At 38.4% G+C, this 24,106-nt stretch overlaps 2 protein-coding genes across 2 annotated transcripts in view; both read left to right on the top strand.

Annotated features, from left to right (window-relative positions):
- Nucleotides 1-24,106, top strand: part of LOC119652576 (N-acylneuraminate-9-phosphatase) — a 33,279-nt gene that overhangs the window by 5,566 nt on the left and 3,607 nt on the right. The window contains exon 2 of the mRNA XM_038056790.1: nucleotides 18,316-18,798. Within this exon, the coding sequence (XP_037912718.1) occupies nucleotides 18,316-18,798 (483 nt within the window). The remainder of the gene's footprint in view (nucleotides 1-18,315; nucleotides 18,799-24,106) is intronic.
- Nucleotides 7,919-10,960, top strand: LOC119652575 (neurochondrin homolog). Its single transcript, XM_038056789.1, has one exon. It carries the CDS (start codon nucleotides 8,565-8,567, stop codon nucleotides 10,740-10,742), a length of 2,178 nt encoding a protein of 725 aa, XP_037912717.1. The 5' UTR covers nucleotides 7,919-8,564; the 3' UTR covers nucleotides 10,743-10,960.

The following is a 24,106-nucleotide window of genomic DNA, read 5'->3' as shown; positions in this document are numbered from 1 at the left end:
AAAAAAAGTTCTTCAGGTGTCACCCCAATGGCTTCTGTTAATTTAAAACAAACGAATTGAACGGCATTTCAAGCTGTGATTATAAGCTACTCCTTGTAGGATTGTTAAAAAATGGAAAGATAACTTTCTGGCCTTTTGTAAATATTTTTTGCGTCAATTATGCTGTTTTTCACATTTTCTCAACGTATAAAATACGTCTCGATTAGATACAATTATGTTAGATTATGAACCGTAGGCAAGTGTTTTGAATAAGTTATTAAATTTTCAAAAGAATTCGTTGGATAGATTTTGAAATACCACGATAGCCGATTTTCAACATATAATTTTGAGGAAAACCACTACTAAAGGCTGCGTAGAGTGCGGCCACTGTGGGTTGTTTTGTATTTCCCATTGACTTCATTTCTTCCTTCCTTTATTTTTTGATGTTTTTTATTCAGAATTAGAATAGAATTATAGATTAGAATAGACCTAATAAAATAATACTATCCAAGCAAGGGAACACTTTCAAAATTCTAAATTGAGCCAGAACTATATCTCCCATATTACTGTTGGTTTTCGATTCAAAGGGTCGAATATTCATATGGGTATGATCATCAATCAAGAATTCATTAACCTCTGTGCTCACTTATCAATATACCTCCATATTGGGACCAGTTTAACCACAGTGAACAGGTTCTGAACATCTCAAGGAAAAAAAACCCTCACTCCCTGAACAAATCTTTCCTTCACATCATGTGGAATACATATGTTGCTCTCTTGTATGTTTAGGAAATGACAATGCGAGTGGTGTAGCCCTTCTTGAATTGTACTTATTACTACCTGCAATGGCAGGTAGCCAGCTGGAACTCAAACAGTTCAGTGCGCGCAATATATGAGGATTTACCTGATTTTTTTAGTGGACATGATTTAAAGGATCCGGCCGTCCTTACTGAAGTAAATGGGAAGTGAAATTGTGTATTTCTAGAAGGACGGCTTAGAGGGCGAAACGATAGTATTGTTGGATCATGGTGAAACGTATGTATGAAATGTTTCAAATTTTTGTTGCCAGCGTAATTATTTGTTTCATCATCCATTTTGATAATATTCTCATCAATCACCGTTAGAAATGTGATGCTATGGAAATGGATCGCTTCACACATCAGCACTCAATTTTGTTAGCAGTTGCAATATCAGAGATTATCGGTGATCTTATTATTCATAGTTCAAGTACCCATAAAGGAATCTTGAATTTGCTGAAATGGATGGTTAGTATGAACGGAAGAAAATACTCATTTAACATAATGAGGGCAATATGCAGTTCTAATCGCCGAGAACATTTCTTCCGCGGTAATTATAAAGTATAACAAAAGAACGAATATCAGCAAATTGATAGAAACTCGACTGACACCGAAGTAATATAAGTTAAAAGGACATTGCAATCAAATGTTACACGAAAGTTCTTGTGTGAGATAATCGGAACACTTATTCCAGCGAGTGCGAATACAGGTGAATTCGCACGTATTAGCATTTGTTTATATTGAGTCCCAATTTGTTCATAAGATGTAAAGATATAAAGAGAGTTCGCCAAGAAAAGTCGTCTGCATGTAGGAGACAGGAACACGATAATAAGTAATGAAACTAATTGATTAAAAAAAGCAAGAGTGGATCAAGGATGAAGCCTTACGGAACTCCTAAAAAGGGAAAAGAGGATCCTGAAAGGCAATCATTGAAAGACACTAGAATTACTTTGTTAAATAAATAAGATTTAAACCAGGAGAGGGGGCAGACATAGAAAAACCAAATAAATGAAGTTTGAATATGAGAAGTAGCGATGATATTAAATACTTTGGAGAAATCTATGTACATCATATGGATACCCTTTTTTACGTTGACGAACTCCGTAACTAAATTTGTGAGCTCCAGGAATTCTGGTACTGAAACCCGTCCTAGTCTTTCAAAATGCAATGTTCAAAATAAACTGAAAGACAGGAAACAAATGAGGTCGGTTGGTGACATACCTTTTTGCCTAAAGGAATAAGTACAATTTTCTTAACATATCTAGAAAAATATTCTGAAATAAACTTATTGAATGCTTATTTCAAAGTTCATCGGAACCGCAAACGACGTTAATATGAATGTTGTTAATCAGAAAGAGACTCTCCGTTTTAAGAAATAACTACGTGTCCTTTTAGTTAATTGATTAATATCTTTTTTTTTCAATTAGTTATGTTTCGTGCATAGATCTAATAATCTTTAGAATAAAGTCGATAAATAACAGCACATTATTTGTGTTATTTGGTACTTTTTTGCAAAATAAGCAAACTCAAATTGGCCGAGGACATTCTATTATTCGTTTCGTATTTTTAGTATATTTACTTTTCAAGGAATCGAAACTAGGTATTCGTTTGAGGTTAGTAATACTTGATGGTTGCTGTAAATCCCTATCTAGGGAATAGCTTCCATACAATCAATTTACGCATTTACTGAAATCCACCTTATGTTAAGTAGTTGCTAGCCCACTATAAAACATAGGACACGACATCCTTTTTTTCGTGCATTACTTTTATGTCATTTCTGATAAGATTATTCTTTAGCTTTATTATCGTTTATAATGAATAACCTGCATATGATAAATCTGTAATCCCGCGACAAACTTATCGACGTGTATCAACACCCACGATCACAAAAGATTCGAAATCAAACCACGGTCTCAATGGTGTTTGCTTTCGTGGTTTTACCTAGTCTAATAACGAATATTACGACTCTTTCGGTCATAATATATCTATTTCTCCCATAATACGACTATCGATAAAATCAATCCAATTGGGATGGGAAATTGGAAATACTTTCCTTCATCATTAATCTGCAATATTTATGAAAAGTGATGTCGCTTATCAGGTAATATGAATACTTTTTTGCTTAACAACAAACATATCGGTAGTGTATGGCCTGATTAGAAATTTCTCAATCAGTATTGAATAATTACATGATAAGCGTGTTATAATGAATTGCATTCTGAAATTCGTGAAACTAATGAGCAGATAACACAGTGCCCTTTTTTCGTTTCGTAAATGACTCAACAATTCTAATTTATTTATTGCATTTAATTTTCTGAGCTCAAACATTCAGTTCAGATTATAATAATCACGTGGAGAAACTGAACTGAAAACATTTCACTTTTTACTCTATTTTATAACTTTTAATATAATTGGATGAATATGTTGATTAGAATAACATTTTTTAAAATTGAATATTTTGGGCAACTATTTTTTATATCGGACACAATGGTCTTTATTGGACTATGCTATATTTCCAAAAACACTTTGACTACGCCGATAATATTTGCTTGTTGTTATACGGAGTCATGGGTCTTGGTTGAGTGGCTTTGGATTTGGGGAAGGAGGCAAGTAGGGTCAAATTGAAAATAATAAAGATGATAATCGATGATATGACAATCCAATTTGGATTTAGATCTGAAGTGTGTTAGAACACTCCATTCAACGTGGTTAGCACTTCGTCTGCACAGGGCTATTATCCTGCTTTGACTCAGGTACTCTTCGTACTGGTATCCGAAATCCAGTCGTAATACAAATTTCTCTGCTACCAGTGATATTTGAGTGAGGATCTTCCTAGTGCTGCTCTAATCCTTAAGCAATCCAGACATTATTTTAATAATGAAGGATAAATACTAACGAAAGCAAATTTGTCAGTCTGACGACCACTGGGCAGAATACGATGTTATCAATTAATTTGTATACCTACGCAGTGTTTTTCTTTTGACGGCGACCCCAAACGGAGGTGGTCAGTGCATTAAAAACGGTAGATCCATTTGTCATTTGGGTTTGTCCAAAAGCCTGGAAATACTTCTCTGAAGTTATTCCACACTGTTGTCTTTCTGTGCTGTAATATGTGAGCAGCACATAGACCACTGTTACTCGGAAGCAACGAAAAACTGAATCGGCGTACGTGTCAGATATCGGTCGACGTGTTGATCAGAATGTGGAAGTGGCAAGGAGTATATTAAGAGAAGGCGACAGCTTCATTGTTAGCAATGCAATGTAACCAGGATGGTCAATGAGTGGCTCGCCGTAGAGTTACGTGGTGCTGATGAACAGAGGAGGAATGCCAGCCCATATACGCATTCGTCTGAACTTATACTTAATTTTTACATCAGAATTACTCTTATTGAAAATTCTATTGATTAGGTTTTATCTCTCGTTCTTGTCGTTAATGTCGAGACAATCTTATGAAATTATGAAAACTTATAAAATAAAAGAAAGACAAAGTAAAAAGGAACATTTTCAGATTTTTTTTTCTAATTTTCCATAATTTAGTCGACGTAGGACAGGTTAGCTGAGAAAATCGATCGTCACAATAAGCTTATTATACTACATCCTAGTGTATCTGTTTAGACAGTACCCTACCTGCGCCGCGCCCAGCACAATGTATAGACATTTATTGAAAGGAAAGACTATGCAGATTCTTCTTCAAAACGGGATCTTCCAATGTATCTTCGTCTTAAGTCGCGTATGCAATTCTGGCAATCCCCTCCCGTTTCTAAGTTGATTATGGACAGTCGGACCTGCTACTCCTACCTTTTCAAGTCCTTCTTCTTGAGGCACAGTAAGAATGTAAATTTTCGCGGGTGGTCATTTGTTCAAATTACCTCCCTACTATATTCTGTCACGTGAATCTTTTGCGACTTGGCCCCTCAGAAGAGTCTTGACAGTATTCGGCATGGTGCCAATGCTTGCTCTCACCATTGTGGCATCTAAGTGTAAGCCCGCCGTGTTTCTACCGATTAAATTAATTGAAATAATTAACATTGCAAATACCTAACTTTCGGAAACAACTGATTCCCTTCATTAGTGCTGCAAGTGCTACTTCTCGAAATATCGGTATTACAAATAATTCTTGCGAACGGCAATAGCAAGTCTTAATTATTTCAAATTGTGGCATCCTTGGCCAAACTCTCAGCCTTTGCCATCGCCAATGTTTTTCAGTTCGCTGGTATCCATATCAGAATACTTTTTTACAGTCGGCTGAGTTCAAACATGCGCTTTTTAAAGGGTGAACATTTCGTTCTTTGCTCATTACATGCGCCCTGTGCGTTGGGGCTTAAGAATACATTCAAAGCCTTCCCTGCTTGTCGTAAAAGGCGACCAAAAGGGATAGAAATTTGTATGCTAGTAACCTGCTTTCTCCAACTTGAGCGATATAAGCTGGAAATTTGGGCCTAAGCGAAGTAAGATGGTGGGACTCTGCAGAGTACTCCTCTCCCTCTTGCGGCAATGTACTTTTGTACTCTGGGAGTCAAGTAGTAGTAGACGCGAATGCGGTGTCGGGTTGCTTTTGACGGGGGAGCCGGTTTCTGACAGACTTCTATGCTTTCTATGAGGAATTAAACGCGGTTCAGGGAAAGCTTCCTAAAGGTGACATTGTGATCGTCATGGGTGATCTGAATGCCAAGGTGGAATCTGACAACACCTTGTTCGGAGATGTGATGGGGAAGCACGGTCTTAGAAACTCGCCTCGTGATTGGTGGCACACTGTTTGAGCCCAGAGCCTGCTATAAGGTCAGATGCGTTTCGACTGACCGACGCCATACGAACAATCAAATTGACCACTTCGCGATCAGCAGTAAATTTAGGAATTGTCTTCTGGATGTGCGTAGCAAAAGAGGCGCTGGCATCGGCCTCGAAAGGGATCACCATCTGATGGTCGCTTACGTTCGCTTGCGTGTTGAGACCGTCACTTCTCGTGGGGTTGGGGAACTGCGACCCCCTAAGCTCAACATTGACCGTTTGTACTATCCAGCTGTCAGTTGACAGTTGAGCTGTCTTGCTGATCGAGTGCCAGATCTACTGAGTAACGCTCCTGGGGATATCGATCGTCGCCATCAAAAATGCTCTTTTGTTCAGTGTTGCACAGGTCGTCGGCTACGTTCCGAAAGAAAGAATAAGATCCTGGCTGATTGCGAAGTCGTGGAAGCTGATCGATGAAGGGAAGGGGTTGACCGGCTCTGCTGACCGCTGTGAGTGATGGAGGGCGTGATTCGCTCGAACCGCGATACCGGGCGAAATCCCGAGAAGTTCAGTGTAGTGTAGGCCGTGACAAAAGAGAATTTGCTATTGCGCTGGTCAGCGACGCGGAAGCTGACGCAGATTGCAATGATTTCAAAACTGTGTACTGCATCACGAAAGAGCGTGCATGTGGTCGCCATTCGTTCGATGATCCTGTGAAGGACGTTAATGGTCAACTTCTCATCCACGATGATGAACCACTGAAGAGGTGGGAAGAACACTTCACCAGGGTCCTTAACCGTATTACATCCGGTGAGATACCTTCTCTCGTGGATGAAATGGCTAGTCACCGTAACATGTGAATACGCACTGCTCCTCCAAGCAGAAGAGAAATCATTTCAAAAAAGGCATCTGTTTTGAGTTTGATAATTGGATGGGTATTTGCGTGCTTCTTGCCGTCGCAAAGATAATAGCAAAAATAATCCTGGAACTCATCAAAGAACGCTGATGCGCATTTCGGAAATTTCTTGAAGACTTGGTTGAAGTGATTCTACTTACTAGGTCCAGGGCAATAAATCAGGTTTCGTATTGCCGGCAATTACTTTATAATAATAATAGTAATAATCGTTGGCGCAACAATCCATGTTGGATCAGGGCCTTGAAGTGTGTTAGAGCACTGATCGTTCTTTTAATCGGTGAAATATAGTAGTATCGGAGGAAAAAGCGCTTAGTGATGTAATGTTGAAAAATTGATGATAGACCGACTGCGAATATGCGTAGGAGTCTATGATAATTATCGAAACCTGCAATAGCAGTCTTTGTCCCTCTTTTCATTTTTGAACTTTGGATGTTAAACCAAAAAGAGGAGTCCGTGGACCATAAAGAGTGGGAGCAAGTTGCTCTTCATTTGGTCCGGTCCGACATTAAATGGATGCGGACTTAGGACTCCTCAATCTCTAAAAAGAAAGTGTCTGGCTCCAGCCAAGCTTTGGTCCGAACTATGGACCTATTTTACGCTGAATATAATTCGTACCCTTCTTGTGTTTTACGAATTATAAAAGGGACCGTACAACACTTGCGAGTCGCCTCGGTCACGAGGCTACCTGGGCAGAGGTGAGGCAGCGTAGTCGGCTTCGCCCTTCTTTTCATTTTTGAACTTTGGAACCCAAAAAGAAGAGTCCGTGGACCATAAAGAGTGGGAACAAGTTGCTCTCCATTTGTTCCGGTCCGACATTAAATGGATGCCGACTTAGGACTCCTCAATCCTTAAAAAGGAACTGCAATAGCAGTATATTAAGTATTTGAATATTTTGAATATTCTTTTTGTTTAATGTGCTCCAGATAAACTGTTAAGATTGTTGCATGTGTTCCAATAAAATCATTGAAAACAGGTAGAACGGAGGGTTTGAAAAGCATGTATCAGTTTGTTATGGTTGTTAGGGAGGTATCATAGTTAGGGAAACTACTTTGGATTTGCGGCTTTGACCGGTAGCATAGATAAATCATCAGGTGTTAAGCCTTCGTGTTGGCCATTTCCACACCTGCAGTATACTAACTTTCGTATAAACAATCTCAAGTTAAATTTGTTGAGAGCGCAGTAATATTAAAATGTACAAACTTCCCCGCATTAAAATTTAAATTCAAAGCCTCTCCTAATTGGTTTAATTCCACAATATTCTTCTGAAAATATACTATTTTCTTTTTTTCGCAAAGCTTAGATTATTGTTTGGAATTTTATTATTAATTCTTCCGACCGATTTTTTTCTTTTTCAAATTTTGTTGTGAGAATGTTTCTCAGTCTTGATAGTTTTAGCACTACTGGCTTGCGGTTCGAGAATCGCTGTATATCTTATCGCAAACAAACGTTGCAGCTACGCCACTGTGTTTCACTTGACATTTCTCTGACAAGTGTCGTTGTTTAGCAGTACTGAATTGTGCTTGCGCTTTATATTATAATCTTATTAATCCATAGATTGGCACTTTTAGACGGAATTGCCGACTCATTAATAAGCCTCTATGCACCCATCAGTTAATTAAGTGTAATCATAATATTTGAACATTAAAAACAACTTGCTTCGATCCGTAACCTCAAAATGGTGAGACTGCCGAGCTAGCGCAAACGTTCTAAATATATCAACACAGTCTCTCACAGATTCGTTTTGAAGAAACAAAAATCGGAATACATAGTCGAAAAGTTTCATGGTACATCAGCCTGGAGATATATCGCGCGCGTCCCAATTCCAGATTTAGACGCGGGAAAGATGTGCGGCCGATCGTCATCGTTGCTTCCGTCGTCTCGTCCATACTCACCGAAATTCTTAAAATAAATCTTAAATTTTACGACGAACATTTAAGAATGTACGTTCTGAAGACGGAAACATTCCCTCATTCGTGATTTTCGTACCGTCGAACGCACGACGGAAAATTGGAAAGGAATCGTCAGTCCATTTTGTAACGTTCGCCGGAAGAAGTCGGAGTAGGAATTGACTTTTATTTAAACGCAAATTTATCTTTAATTGTGCCGTAGTTAGTAGTAGCAGGACTTGAATTGATTTGAAAGTCATGGCGGACGTACCAGACTCAGTTAAAAAGTGCGCGGCAATGCTCAGCGGGTCGCGTAGTGATACGGAAAAATTCGCGGCACTTTTCATGGTGACGAAGCTGGTGAAAGGGAAAGATTGCACCCCGGCCGCAAAGAAGGTGTTGTTCGAGGCCATCGGTTTCAATTTCCTAAAGAAGCTGCTACTGTCCAAGGATCTACCTGATGACTGCCCGCCGTTAGTCTACAAAAGTGTTGCCCTTTCGATCCTCACTTGCTTCTGTGAGGACGAGGCACTCGCTACTCACAAGGACATGATTGAGAACATACCAATTTTCTTGGATATCGTACAGACAGCCGACGATGACGACTATGAGGATAATCTGATCGTAGTAAGCGAGTCGTACAGTTGCTTGCAAAGCATCGCCAAGTATGAGCCTGGCCAGAAAGCCCTACTCCAAATTGGAGCGATTCCCAAGATGTCTCAGATCTACTCTCAGCAAAGCTTCCAAACGGATGAAGCGCTGCACTTGCTCGTGATGTTAACAAGTAAATTTGGAACAGCATCGTGGGACGAAGATCCAAAACCGTTTCATGCCCTCGTTCAGCGCATTGCGCTCGACATGGAGACCGACCACACGGAGCGAAAGTTCGAGCTATGCGGAATTCTTTCGTCGATTCTGTTGAGCTGTAGAAAGGAAATTATTGCAGACACACTGGTCGGCGAGATTTGGCCTGAAAGTATTTTCAAGTCGCTCAATGATATCTTGCAAAGTAAAATTGGACCAAAACAGCGGGACCCTGCGTTGAAGCTATCTGCGGCTGTGTTGGATGTCTTAGGCATTGAGTTCACTTTTATGGATGTAGATAAACCCAAGCAATTCTTCTTACTGCTCCTGCAATTGGCTGCCATTGAGGTCCGCATGCAGATGGATGAGAAGAATTTCAAAGGGACATTTGCCAAATCTGATTTGATAACATGTTGTTTCATTATCCTGGAGAAATCCATCAATTATATGACAACAGATCAGCTTGATCTTGAACAAAAGGAAAAACAATCTATCTACACAGCCCTGAAGGGAGCCTTTAACGCTGTTCTGAATGTGATCACCCGCCTGTCTAACGACAAATTGAGAGAAAACTTATCTCCCAATGATAAGGCATTTGCATGCGCTATCGTTCGCATCCTTTCAGCTTGGTTGGCCCAGGATACAACAGCTTTACGACCAGCGGTTTATAAAGTACTTCCCTACATGTTCGAGTTGGCGAACGAATCCTTCCGCGAAGCTCATCATTTCCGCTTGGAGAAACGCGAAGGAGACCCTCCAGCTGATATCCTACGACTGATGTTACCTGCACTTTGTCATTTAACAGTAGAAGACCCTGCTCGCAAGATCATTTTGGACACACATCAAGATGCCGTATTATTCGAGGCAATGCAATCGCATTTCTCCGTTGCACACTACAAGAAACCCCCAGTGCCACGTGCGGAACGTCTGAAACGCATGAATGAGCCGGATCCCGTTCCCACACCTAAACAGAAAGAAGAGATGAAGGATGCGCGGTCAGCGATCGTGAGCCTTTGCAATATCTTCATGAACATCACAGTCCTGGAACCGAGGATGGTTGAGGATAGTGCCTTGTTCGGTAACATCCTTAAATTTGTATTCGAGAATTTGCCCGAGTTGAAGGAAACTCATGAGAACTTGGTTATGCATGGTCACCTGGCAGTTCTTGGTTTGTTGCTACTCAAACAAAAATCAAAGAAAGTAAACAAGAATGATTTCACTATTTGTCGTTACATCCAAGCGACTATTCGTTTCCTTTGGGACGCTTACACCATCGATGAGTCCAACGATCCAACGGCACTAGTAGTATCCATGAATTATAAAGAATCCTGGATGGAAATTTCTGAGTTATGGTTCTTAGGCATGCAAACTATGTGCGGCGTATTACCATTAGTTCCTTGGATCTCTGATTTTGCTATCGAGAGTGGCTGGGCTGAAGGAATTGTCCAGACTTTGCGCAAAGTAAAGATTGGTACGTTGCCGGCTAACGTAAAATCCGCCTATGAGGACTTCCTTGGTCAACTGGTCGATGCTAATCCGGAAGTCATACCTGTGTTGAAAAAGGCAGACGCCCTTCGTGTATGCCGCAACCATCGGTTGATGGAATTGGGAAAGAAATTGTTCGGCGACTAAGCTTATGGCTGCAGCTCTCATTTTCGATAACAATTCTATTTCATATGTAAACACTTACGTTGACTAACAACTCGAAAGTTACTTTTCATATTTTGTAAGCTTGACTTAAAACGATTATATAATTTATGAAATTCAGTTCTTTTTGTATAAGAGTATAACGAAGATTTTTCTTTTGATTAAACAACTTGAATAAGAACAAAAATAGGAAAAGTCGATGTTTTATTTTTAGAAGCGTGATCTGGTCGAGCAAGAATATCCACGACTTTGTTTTTTGTGTTTTTAGGAGAATTTCGAGGTGCGGTTGTCGTGCATTTGCCTCCATCTCGGTATCCGGCACGATCTGAGGAGCGGAGTTTCTCTTGACGTTTTTTTGAAATTGTTGAAACATTTGGATAATACCCATGAACATTTGTCCTCTGTATCTTTTTGAAATCGAGCTTGCTTTCGAGAGAAGCCGAGGGATGGATCTGATTCGAATCTGAATAAAACGCCCAGAATAGATGTGGATTTTCACGCTTTTAGGAATTCAAATTATTAGAATGAACAAATGATTCACTTGTGGTGTGCCAATAACACCAATGCTCACTTAGTAATGTTGCAGTTGCTTTGGTAATTGCGCTGTTCTCATGTTAGCAGAGTGTATTCACCTTTTATTTATATTTAGTGTGTGGCGTTTTGGCACTGGGCTCAATTTAATGACATTCATTTTACATGGCGATTTGAGGGTCACGGATACGTGATGTCTGCTAAATGTACCATCATCAATTGGTTGGCATTCTGCATTAGTGAGAGTAGGATATTGAAGGGGAAAGTTGTTTCGAAGAGAGTTCTATATTTATATTTCACGCTAAGCGTGAAGAAGTTGATCTGGATTGTTAATTTGCTAGTATTTTTCCTGAAAATATTTTTTCAATGTAGCTATCGAATTATGTCTGAAAATTTGTAATGCTTGGAATGCATTTGGATTCGACATCTAGAGAAGGATTTTCCATCTCATAAACTTCGTAGAAAAGTACATATATGACGTTAACTGGTTGGGTGATTAGTGAATTAGTCACTTGATTCGGTAAACAATCGTATTATATTTGCATTGTTGGTACAGCTGTTGCCTTTTCATCATTTTTAAGGTATTGTTCGGTGCAAAGTGATGATTTCTTTCTCAACCGAAAAATCTGGAAAAAATCATGAAGCTGCTTCTATACGGTGCCCAGGCCTCAAAATACTCTCCATATCGATACCTGTTCAAATTAAGTTAATAATAGTATATTACCATATTTTTGCGAAAATTGAGTAGAACCCCCCTTAAGTTTATCTCTGAGTTAGTTGGTAGTTGGTAGTAGTATAAAATATAATATGAAGCATATTATCTCCAATTTCGATCAAAATCATAACATTAGTAACAAAGTTACAGTAGCTCAAAGTTGTCTTTACCGTGTAAATTTACGACCCGAAGTACTAAATCTGATATGCATATTCTTAACGGGCTACGAACAAATGGAATAGTTTTACACTCAAATATACTCACAGAAGAAGCAAACAAAACCTTTCATACCTGAAGCGCCCAGCTTCCGGTTTCCCGATTTGTTTCAATTGTCAGGGCGCTGACAGTCAAACTGAAAAATGATCGAAATTAACAGAGCCTCTAAATAGAACTTTTGTCACTTGACAGAGTGAGGGCAATAGGAGAAGGCATAGTCAGAAGTTGCGAAATAGTTATGCACAAGATGTATCATCTAAAATTTGTTGCAATTGAGCAACTCATGCTTTTTTCCAGTTATGCAATTGGAGATGGCATTATCGATGAGTTGGTTGAACATCAGCTTTTCCTTTCGGTAGCTCCGAATTGGAATCCTGTTGGTCATAGATGTTTGTCTCCCGCTGCTGGAAGCTTATCACTTGCACAGTGCGATGATAATGAATCTGAAACAGACTTAATTTAAAAAGGGGAAAGATAACAACATCGATGAAACCGTGTGGAAACCCCTGAGGTATACAATTGCTTGCCAAGTTAGAGCCTTCTCTACCATAAGTTTATTAATGCAAAGAGAAGGTCTTCAATACACTCTTTTGCATTCACACACCTACACCTTAACCGCTTCGAATGTTATAGATAAAATACAAACGGAATATGAACGGTAAAATTGTGTATTTACAAACTATGTGACCTAAGTTTTGCCTATCAGTTATTTACACCTTGACAAAGGCTTTTTCAGGAATTTTTTCGCTGTTATTTAACATTTAATGTTCATACTTGTCGATGGGCTCCTAACGATCCAACGAGATGTGGGGCTTTCCACTTGCTGGGTGCATAAAACGGTGACGATTTTGTGGTAAGAAAGAAGAAATGATCAGGGGGATAATTTCTTCTTTCTTCTCACGCGATTATCAACCATTGCGAATATGGAAAGATCAGGGACCAAAGTTAAAGACACGATCCACAAAGCGGTCTATGCAAACCTCGCGACCACCAAGCCAGGTAAGCGGTTCATCAACCGAGGCAATGGGCTTTGGAATGACGATGTTGAAATATAGATCCATGAAAAAAATGCATCTACCACAAGTTTCTCAAGGAACCTCTCGATTCCCAAAAAAAAATCTAACTTCATATGTATTTCGTACAACGGTGTCCGGATTTTGCTGACTGTATGTGTCCTATGCTCACTGGGCATATAACGTTTATAAGATGTTTGGCAGATTGTATTCCGCAACAACATTGTGATGATAAACTGTCGAAACGTAGCGAATCAATATTCAAGTGGCAAATTTCTGACTGAAAATTCTTGAAGAATTTTTTTTACAAAATAAAACATTTAATTTTTCATGGGAAAAACAAAAATGCCAAATTGCATTGCACAATTCCATAACAAGGGTTTTGCACTAATTTTCGGTTTTTCCGAATTCTATTTCTTTAAATCGAAGTGCTCGAATAAAAAATAAGTCGGGAAACCGGAAGCTGGACGCTTCAGGAATGAAAGGATTTGTGTATTTTTTTTTATAAAAACATTTGAGTGTACATTTGTGCCATTGGTTTAGCACTTAACATATGCATATATTATGTGAAAATTGACATTTAAAGTCTTGAATTTACACAGAAGCGACGACTTTGTTCTATTATAACTTTGTTAATAATAGTGCGATTTCCACCAAACTTGGTGCTCTATATTATAGCTTACATTGTTGCATTCATGATTCTAGGATGAACTTAAGGGGGGTTTTACAGTCAATTGTATCTTCCGCTTTTTGCAGAACTAACAAAATGTAATGGAATTTTATTGACTAAAGAAAAGATAAATTCCTCCCTGGCGTTTGGAATTTCTGATAACGGTTCAAGTTTTTCTAAATAAAATTCCAGGGATTTGGATACATTTTCAGGGGTTTTGTGAGAGCTAAGGATCGCCGTGTCGTTCCCGAATGTAGATATAATTAGATTATCGTCAACTGACAGATCGGACACATATATCAGATATATTAAAAGTCCTAGTACGCTTCCCTGGGGGACAACTGCTTTGATAGGATGATCTTTGGAAGTGAAGCTTTTGTATCTTAATCGGAACGACCGACCTTTTATATAGGACTTCAAGATATTCATATTTACCGATAGCATTTTTCTGATCTCGTACAATAGCCCTTTGTGCCAAATTCTGTCGAAAGCGTAGGCAATTTCGAAAAAGACGGCAGAACGATATTTCTTTTGGTTGAAAGCTTGTCTTATTGCCGAAAAGATAAGGTGAACCTGTTCTGTTGTACAATCAGATGCGTGATAGCATGGAGAAGGAGCTCTTTGACCATTCATTTTGCCTATAGTTTTGTCGTGGCCACATGCTTTTTTAGGATCGAGTTCTCTGATGATGGGAGCAGTATTTTTAACTCTGAAGCGGAAGTGCGTTTTGGAAGATGAAGGTGAGCATTGCGGAAGTTGAATTTTGTTTTTCACTGGGTTGGGTGTAAAAAACGGTTTCGAAATGAGTTGCCAGTGCAGCACTTTTTTCAGCATACTCTGCTGGCTTTATCGTGCAAAGCTTTTCGTAGGCCTTTTGTTGCCTAGATGAAAATGTATTTCTTTGTGCCGCTCAGAACATTCGTAAGCTCCGTACCTTTTGGGATGATTAGTCTGGAGCTCCAGTGAGTATGTTTCGCGTTGTAATCTCCCGCAGCTATGAATCTATTGCCCAGAGTTGAAAAAAAGTCCCGGTATTGTTTGGAGCTAATTTTGAATTTTGGAGGGCAATAGATTGATGTCGCTTGCAGGTAATTATAATAGTACAATAGCTTTCAAGGACATAATGCTTGAGACGTGATTTTATAAGAATAGCAGTACCACCATGAGTCTTACCTTCAGGGTGTTTCGTATCGTAGAATGTGAACCTTTTGATGCTGAAATTGTGTTTATCCGTTAGGTGTGTTTTAGAGATGAGCATTATATCTATTTCGTTGTTATTGAGAAAGCACTCCAATGGCAGATTTTAAGGGTGCTCATTCAGTCAATTACTAAAAATTATTGTAATATACTATTATTAACTTTATTTGGACAGATAGAGGTATGGAGGGTATTTGGGAGCCTAGGTATCAAATAGTGGCAGCTTTTTCGGTTTGGTAGTTTCTGAGAAAGGGGCCGTGAAAGAAATAATCATTTTCAATCCGCCGCAATCCCCACCTTCCCATCAAATGTAAAATTTAAGTCCGGCTTCGGACCAGTAGTGGTGGAATTTCGTTGAAAACGAATAAAATTTATTGATATGTTACAAACGGTAAACAAATACGATGATCATGACAAAGACGACTAACGGCTTCGTCTAGGGGAGAGGCAACTCACCAGACGCTACTTCATCCGTGTCCTGGGAGCAGCACAACCGAAAATGACAACAGAAACAAACTCACTTCACATTAATATTATAATTTTTAGTGAATTAACGAAAATACGAGCAGTCTATACAATTCTTAGAAGAGGGTAGAATTTAAGAGTTTAAATTGTGAAATTTAATTGTTTCGAGAAATTTCTGTTCATTTACCCCTTAACACCTTCATCTGAAGATGGGAGTACAATGGCAGGAAAATTAACATGCCATTTACTTAGATGTTAATATGATTTTTGGTTTGGATTAATTTAAGTTGTTGGCCTATGGTGATGCATTGACTTTGAAGTCCTTAGGCGGCAGACAACGACAACATGTCGCAGGAACATTCGGAATCGTCCTGGAGAGTAAGGCCGGGCGCGAATTGTTCATGGATTGCTTTATGATAGTTATATTCTTCATTATAAATTTCGTTCTTAACGATAAATTTCCCGTTATATATATTATATATTTTTTTTAATAAATGCTTTTCCAAAAAATGATAGGGAATATTGTTGCATTTTTTTTGGGTATTTGAAATCAGATTTCGAGCTTAAAACCAATCATGATTATGTATATAAGCAGGTATCCCGAGCATTTTTCTACACAGTGGCGATAAAACGACGCCCCAATTTTCGCTCTAGCTGGCCACAGACTATTTCAGCTCCTGCTTTTCTGCATCACACTGCATCTCAGCTTGCGCCCGGCCTTACAGAATGGATGGCATCCCCCTTGAGTTAGGGATGAATTTCGAATTTGGTACAACAAAGCGTAGTGCCAAAAATGCAGCTGTTTGTTGGCAGCTACATTTTGATGCGTTTGACAAAAGTGTATTGCTGATCGTTTTTCTTTCCCGGTTTCTTTCTGTAAACTTCGTTGATATCCCGATTGGTTCAAATTCTGTGAGTACATTGAATCGAGTAATAATCTTCTTAATTGCTTCGACGTCGTTGAGAATCTTAAGGTAGCAAAGGGACATTCTTACGTCGGTTTTCTTTAAGTTGAAAGAAAAACCGTTGCGCTCGAAACGCACGAATCATTACATTACATTAAGAGCCGAGATGGACAATATCACGCAGTCTTCATTTGAAAAAGGAAACTATGCTCATGGTTTTCATCGATTACAACCGCCTTATGCATCATGAACTTTTCCCAAAAGAAAGTTGTGAAAACTGAAAGGATTTATGGGCAAATAAGTCGTGAATTTTGCACCCCGCAAATTTTTGACCAAACAAACGAGTCGTTTGCAATTGCCACTAGTCATAAAAACTAACAAATACATTTTTTGCAAGGAGACTATACACAGGAGGTGAAGTTCGAAAGAAAAATATCGCCAACTTCTATGATTGATTGAGCTCCAAGCAGGAAAATTTCTATAACAAATGCAGTCATGTGCACTAACATCATACAAATGGAAACCAGTTCCGTGAAGAGGATAGAGCGCAATTATGAACTGAACTGAAAAAACTTTGCCTACAGAATGTCCCCTTTTCTTATCTGTGAAAATCTAAGGCTTGCCTAGGCAGTTTCACCTCTTGTGTATAGTCTTCCTGATTTTCGGGTATAAAATTGGCAGATTGGCAACCGGGGATAGCACAACCGTCCGAACACTTTAGCAGCCATGGAATTAGAGGCTTCTACTAGTGTACGGATGAATGTCACTCGCAGTTTCAACTAGTATAATATTTGCCACATAGTTTAATTCTAATAAATAAATAAGTTGGTAAGTTGACAGATCCATTCGCTAAGATCGCTTGTAGAAATCTAGATAGACAACATCAAGTAAGACAACATTGGTGAAGTTATCTCTGTTGATAGTTGAAACTGTGCGAATGAAACAAGATGCTCATACACAAAAAAATCGATGGAAAGTTTCAGTTAACTTAAATTGAGTATCAATGGGTATTGCCTGTCAACGCATGTGAACACATTTCAATCTAAGAAAACTTGGCGCTGTTCCCTCATAGTTGATTTCTTTTCAGTGTAATTGGGGGTACGATTGGAAGTGCTGGCAGAGAGTTGTTTCTTTAATTTGGATGAATGATCGTCCCACGGTTGTATTTCCGTTGAGGTCGCTTATTCATGACTGCGTGAAATTCCATATGTTCACTTGCTTACCACTGATCGTAAATATAAAAATCACGATGTGACACTAGTTTTTCTTCACTTGGAAATGAAATTCTGCGCTAGTTGTTTTCATTCAAAAAAACAAAAAAAAACTCTAGAGAATTCGGAGCTTTTGAAACGTTTGTTGCTACAATATTATTTCCATTGATGATTTCAGTGAGAAAAAATAACAAAAAAGAAAATATTTCTCGCATAATTTCGCTGTTGTTTACATTATACAACATATCGGTCATTATTCCAAAAGAACAGAGTGTGAAAATGTTGGAGGATTTCTGTATCTATATAAGAGATTATTTGGACCATTGCCAGCTAAATTATATTTTTAAGATATAAAACATTTTAATCTGTTTATTTCATAATGAATCTGGTACAACTGTGTGAGAAAGGATTATCGAACATCTCTCTCCTTGCTTGATTTGCTGACATAATTATCGATTGTGACCTTATGCGAATTGTTCAAAACATCCGGTGAAATGAACCGTGTAAAAGGTCTTATTCATCTATTCAGTTGAAAACACTGAACACCCCCAAGGAAATGTGGAAAATTATTGTAATTTAAGAAAACTGTTTTGATGTTCCAATTTTCTGATTGTGCTCTTTTATTCTCTTTTCAGCTGGTCGAAATTCTCGAAAAGCAACATGGAATACCACGAGAAGAGGGCGAACAAATAACAGATAAATTTCTACAATCGTTTCGTTCGTGCCCGGATAATGCACAAACAACGTTGGACTCATGGAGGTCTTATTTGTGGTGCCAAGCATTACCTGCCAATTATCAACACTTAAGCGATGTAATTTACAAAAATTGGTTACAATTACGTTATCGCTATTTAGCATTAACAACAGAATATGAAAATATGCTTAAGAAACTTAGTAAATTTTATCTTTTGGCATTGATCACAAACGGACCATCAAATGGCCAATGGGAAAAGATCAATAAATTGAATATAAGTCAATATTTCGATTGCATCTTGGTATCATCTGATTTACCATGGGAGAAACCAAATCCAAATATATTTCTAGCTGCATGTAACATATTGAATGTGAAGCCGCAACAATGTTTAATGATTGGCGATAAAATTCAAACGGACATCCAGGTATGTTGCTTCATTTATCTAAAACATTTGCAACATCGTAACGCATATGCATTTGACTATATTTAACAATGATAATAACTTCAACGAAGCATTAAAAGTGACAAAACGTATTCAAAGTGATACAGATACCATTGAAAAGCGTGATTGTTGTGTTTTTGCTGAGTTTTCATTTTTCTAGAAACGAGCAAATCTTGAACAAAATGTAAAAAAAAAATAGAGAACATTAAAATGTACAGATGCGCTCATTTTCCATTTGGCGATTTCCAGGGCGACTTGTTCACAAAATAGACGTGCGTGCTTGTTCGCTTACTCTCCACCCAGAATAGTTGGGTAAATTCACACTTTAAATTGTCATTTTTTAATCAGCAGAAAAAGTATTTAGAATACATAAAAATTAAGCTTTTATATATTTCTTATCGAATATGGTTTTGAAAGGTGTACGAATTTTGTGTATTTGAAGGCTGAGGTTGTGAATGTTGAGTGTCTTTTGTGTGTATGATCGAAAGAATGTTAAACGGACGATCTTTAATCAGAGGTGTAGGGTCGTATTTTAAATGATTCTCTCAATACATCCAGTGCTAAATAAAACCAAACGTGGTCGTTAGAGTATCACTTTGTATTTAATTTTTTTGGCATGATTTTGATAATTTTCAAGTTGATTACTTGCCAAAACTATTTGGGGGTTTGGGGAGTGCCTGAAATACGACCATAAATAATTTTTTTAATCCATAGTTTTTGAACTTGAAATGAAAAAATATATTTTTAATATATTATTTACCTATTGGATGCGATGTTTCCTAAATTGATTAAGCCAATTCAAGGAAAAATTCAGGGTTATTTTTAACTGAATACTAATAATGCGAGAAGCTTGAAATGAATGAAGACGTAGTAAGTAATTCATTGCTATATTTCCAATCTGTTGCCCTTAATTTAACCATAAAATTTCGATAATGAATATTCTCAGCAAATTATAAAGCTATTTGAGTTGAAAGAGGAGAAAAAGTTAATTTATAATTCTAATAAAGCTAATCATAGAGAAATCTATTCCGCCGAACATTTCTGTGTGAATTCATTGGCTATTTAGCCGATTATTTTTCGTTTTATCAATTCTTAAAGCAATTTAACAAGCTTAGATGAATCGATAGCCCTCTTTCGGTGGCCGATTTGGTTCTAAAATTTGAAACGGCCGTAAAGCTTACAAAAATTTATTTAATTAATCAAAATAAGTGCCAATCGATTCAAAACACTTCTCCCAGCGAGATACAAGAGCATGTATGCCAGTTTCGGTTAGCAAAAGGTCCGGCGAATATGGTGGATGAGGCAGTCTCATACTGCAATTCGTTCAGCTTTTGAACCGTTGTTCTGGATACATGAGGTCGTGCATTGTCGTGAAGGAGTATCACACCATTTCTGTTGATTAATCTCGGCCGTTTAATACTCAATTTTTGGTGCATTTGCTCGAGTTGGGCACAGTATTTCTGTGCATTTATCGTTTCTCCAGATGCCAAAAAAAATAGTGCCTAACTTCAGCTATAGACCACCAAACAGCCACCTTTACCTTCTTCGGATGGAGGCTCAGTTTCGGCATATGTTTCGGTGGCTCATCAGCACCTAGCCATTGTCTTGATCGGTGACGATTGTCGTATAATATCCACTTTTCATCACATGTCACTATTCTGTGCGAAAAGGGATCGCTTCTGTTGCGGGAGAGTAAAGAACTGCAAATTTCCATTCGAAGCGCTATGTTTTGCTCCATAAGGGCATGCGGAACCTATTTGTCGAGCTTTTTCACCTTTCCAAATTGTTGCAGGTGCAGGGAAACTGTCGAATAGTGTTCGCCCAGTTTCTCTGCAATGTCTCTCACAGACTGACGTATGTCGGATTCCTGGATATCCACGTGGCTCATTTTGAAGGTTTACGTCGCCTGATCGGAATTTTTCGAACCACCACCGTGTGGTTTGTTCGCTTACCGTATCAGCTCTAAATGCGCTGTTAATGTGCCTGGTCGCCTCCGCTGCTTTATGACTTTAGCCAGATCAGTTCCGGAGGCAGCTTCGTGCTCACCTACTACGTTGTCTACTTATGTTTTGAGTCTTGTTTCAATAATTTTTATCTGTACTTTATAAGACGTGAACAATAAGCATATCCATCTGCAGTTTTCACATCTCAGACGATCGCCTTTTTGGTAGATCGGACATAATATGCTCTTTTACCAATCGTCCGGTAATTTCTATTCCGTCCATATCTTTACTATTAATTTATGGATTTGTTTGATAAGTTCAGTCCCATTAATTTTTAAAAGTTTTGAGGAAATCTCGTCGCTTTCACGTGGTTTGCTTGTTAGTAAAAAAATATCACGTTATTTTGTTATCCCTCCGGGTGTTCCGGAATTTAAAGGTTTTTCGCCTTTGACCTTGTCCAATTTCAGCACATCCCGGAAGTATTAAACTTAATTCCTTTAATGTGGGTAGTATTACCTATAATATTCTCATTTTGACCTTTACCGAGAGTTGTTCGTTGCTTACATTCAGGATGTGATATTTTGTTGTTGCATTTTTTTCTCTTGCTCGTGTGGACATATCGTATATACTTGGCCGATAAGCTTCATTCTTGTTCCGTCTTGTTTTCGTGACCCTTATAACCTATCATGTTAACTGATTTTACCTGGATGCCTTGATATTTTACTGCATTTGCTTTCTATTGGCTCAGGCTCAGCTGATGCGGTGGTTAGAAATTATCGGAGTTATCGAAGTCAATCCAGATGGCACAGCTATCCAAAAATCCCTAAAAAAAGTAGCGAAATAGATCTTGGAAATCCGCCAACAAATGCTGTAGCTGGGCACGCCTCTGTGACACGCCAGGCTCGGGAATGTTGGGGGTAAGATTCTTTTAGACACTTCAGTCACTCACGTGTCATTAACCAAAATTCTACGCGCCCTTTACTCTATGCGTAAAATCCAAATGCTAAATAGGATATTGCGAAAAGTTAAAAACGAAACGAAAAAATACCAGCTCGAACGCGCGAGTTCCACAATCGAAAGCCAAGATCCATGACGGATTACATTCTCAATCGATGTTTCCCCTGTCTCAGATATTCAGGAGGCACGGCCTTTGGGGTTCCTTGACATACTCAGGCAATAAAAATGGAGAATGTCCAAATTTGATGTGAGATCCTTGAGTTAGCTCAGAGTGGAAAAAGAGGTCCCTAAAATCAACCACTTATTCGGACTTGTTGACATTGATAAAAATCACAGGAATGAAAATAGATATATGAACGACAAAAACATGAAAAGCGATAAATTTAAAGAAAAAGGATGATTTTTTTTTATTCCAAAGCATGCATTTAAAGTCTATTCAATTACTTTGCGTATTAGCTATTCGCAGCATCACCGAAAATGGCAATTTATGCGATATCTTAGAGTATCTTCTTCGAACGCCTTCTCACTGAACGTGTAAAATTTATATTTTACGAATAGATGCATTCTTTTTTGGACATTACGTTATACTTTCTTTGAATCACAGCTTTTGTATCAATAACGGAAGCTATCTCAAAGAATAGTGAAATACACGGTTATAATTTGGATCTATTTCAAATGGTCTTACATGGAGGTGAAAACAGAAATTGGTAAAATCAATGTCAACTCAGTCTTTTGTAAATGTTTTGATGGAATATTGTAGAATGACCACTGCTCGTACACATAAAACTGCACCTTCAAAATATTTGAGAATTTCTTTATTAGAAACCAATTATATTTAAATAGGTTTTTAGGTTTTGATAATGTAATATGGTGTACAAGCAAATGATTCGTTTCGTCACCTCGTTACAGGACAAAGCCGAAATGATTCAAATGCTGCGAAGTCACGTATATTACAGTTTCCCGTCAAAGTGCGTCTTATAAGCTGCAATGTACGCATTATGCGTTGCCGATATGTAGTTTTCATAAATTGTGTTTCGGAGTCCTGCAGCAAAAGCTGCTATTGTTATTCAGCAAAAATTGACACATTGTGTGTTTGTCGCTTCCTCAATAATTAGTATTCTGTGATATATCAACGTTTTTACATTTTTTTGCATACCCATTGAGACAATTGTGATCTTCACCTCGTCAGATTAAATCCACCTTATTCTTCTTTCCTAGTTGGTCTTGAGATTGGCTACAGTAGTATTTATAGGCTTCGTGTAACTTGCTGTAGTAATAAGTAATCAAAAATTACAAATAACTCGAAACGGGGCACGAGGAAAAAAGGAGTTTTTGACGAACTGAGAGATTTAAATACATACCTCGGATTGGTTCAACCTGGTTGAAGTAAATATCCACAACTGGGTTCTAAAAATCGACGTCTCAATTCCTAAATTTGTCGCTACGTTGTTCATACTGTTGGCATCTATGAGCTCAATGGACGCAGCCTCGCTATCATGGAGATGAAGATGTTACGTTGTATCAGTGCAAAACTCGTAACCATCGCGTTTCAAATGACGGCGTTCATGATTAATATGGCATCATACTTATCACGTCTTCGATCGTATGGTCATATCATTTGCGTTGATAATCCTCCGCTGATCAAGATTGGCCATAATATCCAAACCTGACCTCAACAGCGATGGCTTCATACGCTAGATATTGGTTCATGAACCTTTCGGCTCCACCCACATCAAGCTTACGACTGAGAAAATTGGTAATTCCGATGTAAACGAGCTGACTTCACTACCAAAAGGACATAAAATTGAAGGAAAGAAAAACGGAAGGGATAAGGTGACGTAGTGTCCACTGTTAAGTATGGAATTGCTAATAGGCCAGTGGCGTCGCTAAAATGTTCGTTTGTGAAGGCAGAATGAACAGTGAAAAGTATATTAATGTTTTGGAAGTTGCTTGTTCGCCTCCATTAACACTTTGTAAGGGAGACTGATTATATTGAAAGAATGACTTTTTTTGATTATTGTTAGCTTTTATTGGAGACCTATTTAAAAGAACATCGTGACATTGATTGGAAAAGGTGGTAATCAGATAGGGCAATGTCAGGAGAATACAACGGGTGGGTAGAGCTTCCCATTTTAGCGTGTTGTTTTCACCAGTCGTGCCCTCAATTTTAGCAACTAGTAATAACCAAAGCATAACCTTGGGGCAGTGAATATTGGACCTGGCTGCCACCGTTCTTGCAGCGTTGAAACCATTCACGACACGTTCTTTCACTAATAGCTGCCTCGCCATATGTATCCGAGTGTGGTTATGCCGGAACTAGCGTAGTGTCTCATCTGGGGTTTTACTCCATACGTAAATTTATTATGTTGCTCGACCAGGTAGAAAAGAGG

Source organism: Hermetia illucens, chromosome 3 (assembly GCF_905115235.1).
Source record: "Hermetia illucens chromosome 3, iHerIll2.2.curated.20191125, whole genome shotgun sequence".
Lineage (NCBI taxonomy): Eukaryota > Metazoa > Arthropoda > Insecta > Diptera > Stratiomyidae > Hermetia > Hermetia illucens.
This window is presented reverse-complemented; position numbering and strand designations above follow the sequence as displayed.

Excerpts from the sequence above, each read along its gene's own strand:
- LOC119652575 (XM_038056789.1), top strand. The coding sequence starts at position 8,565 with ATGGCGGACGTACCAGACTCAGTTAAAAAGTGCGCGGCAATGCTCAGC.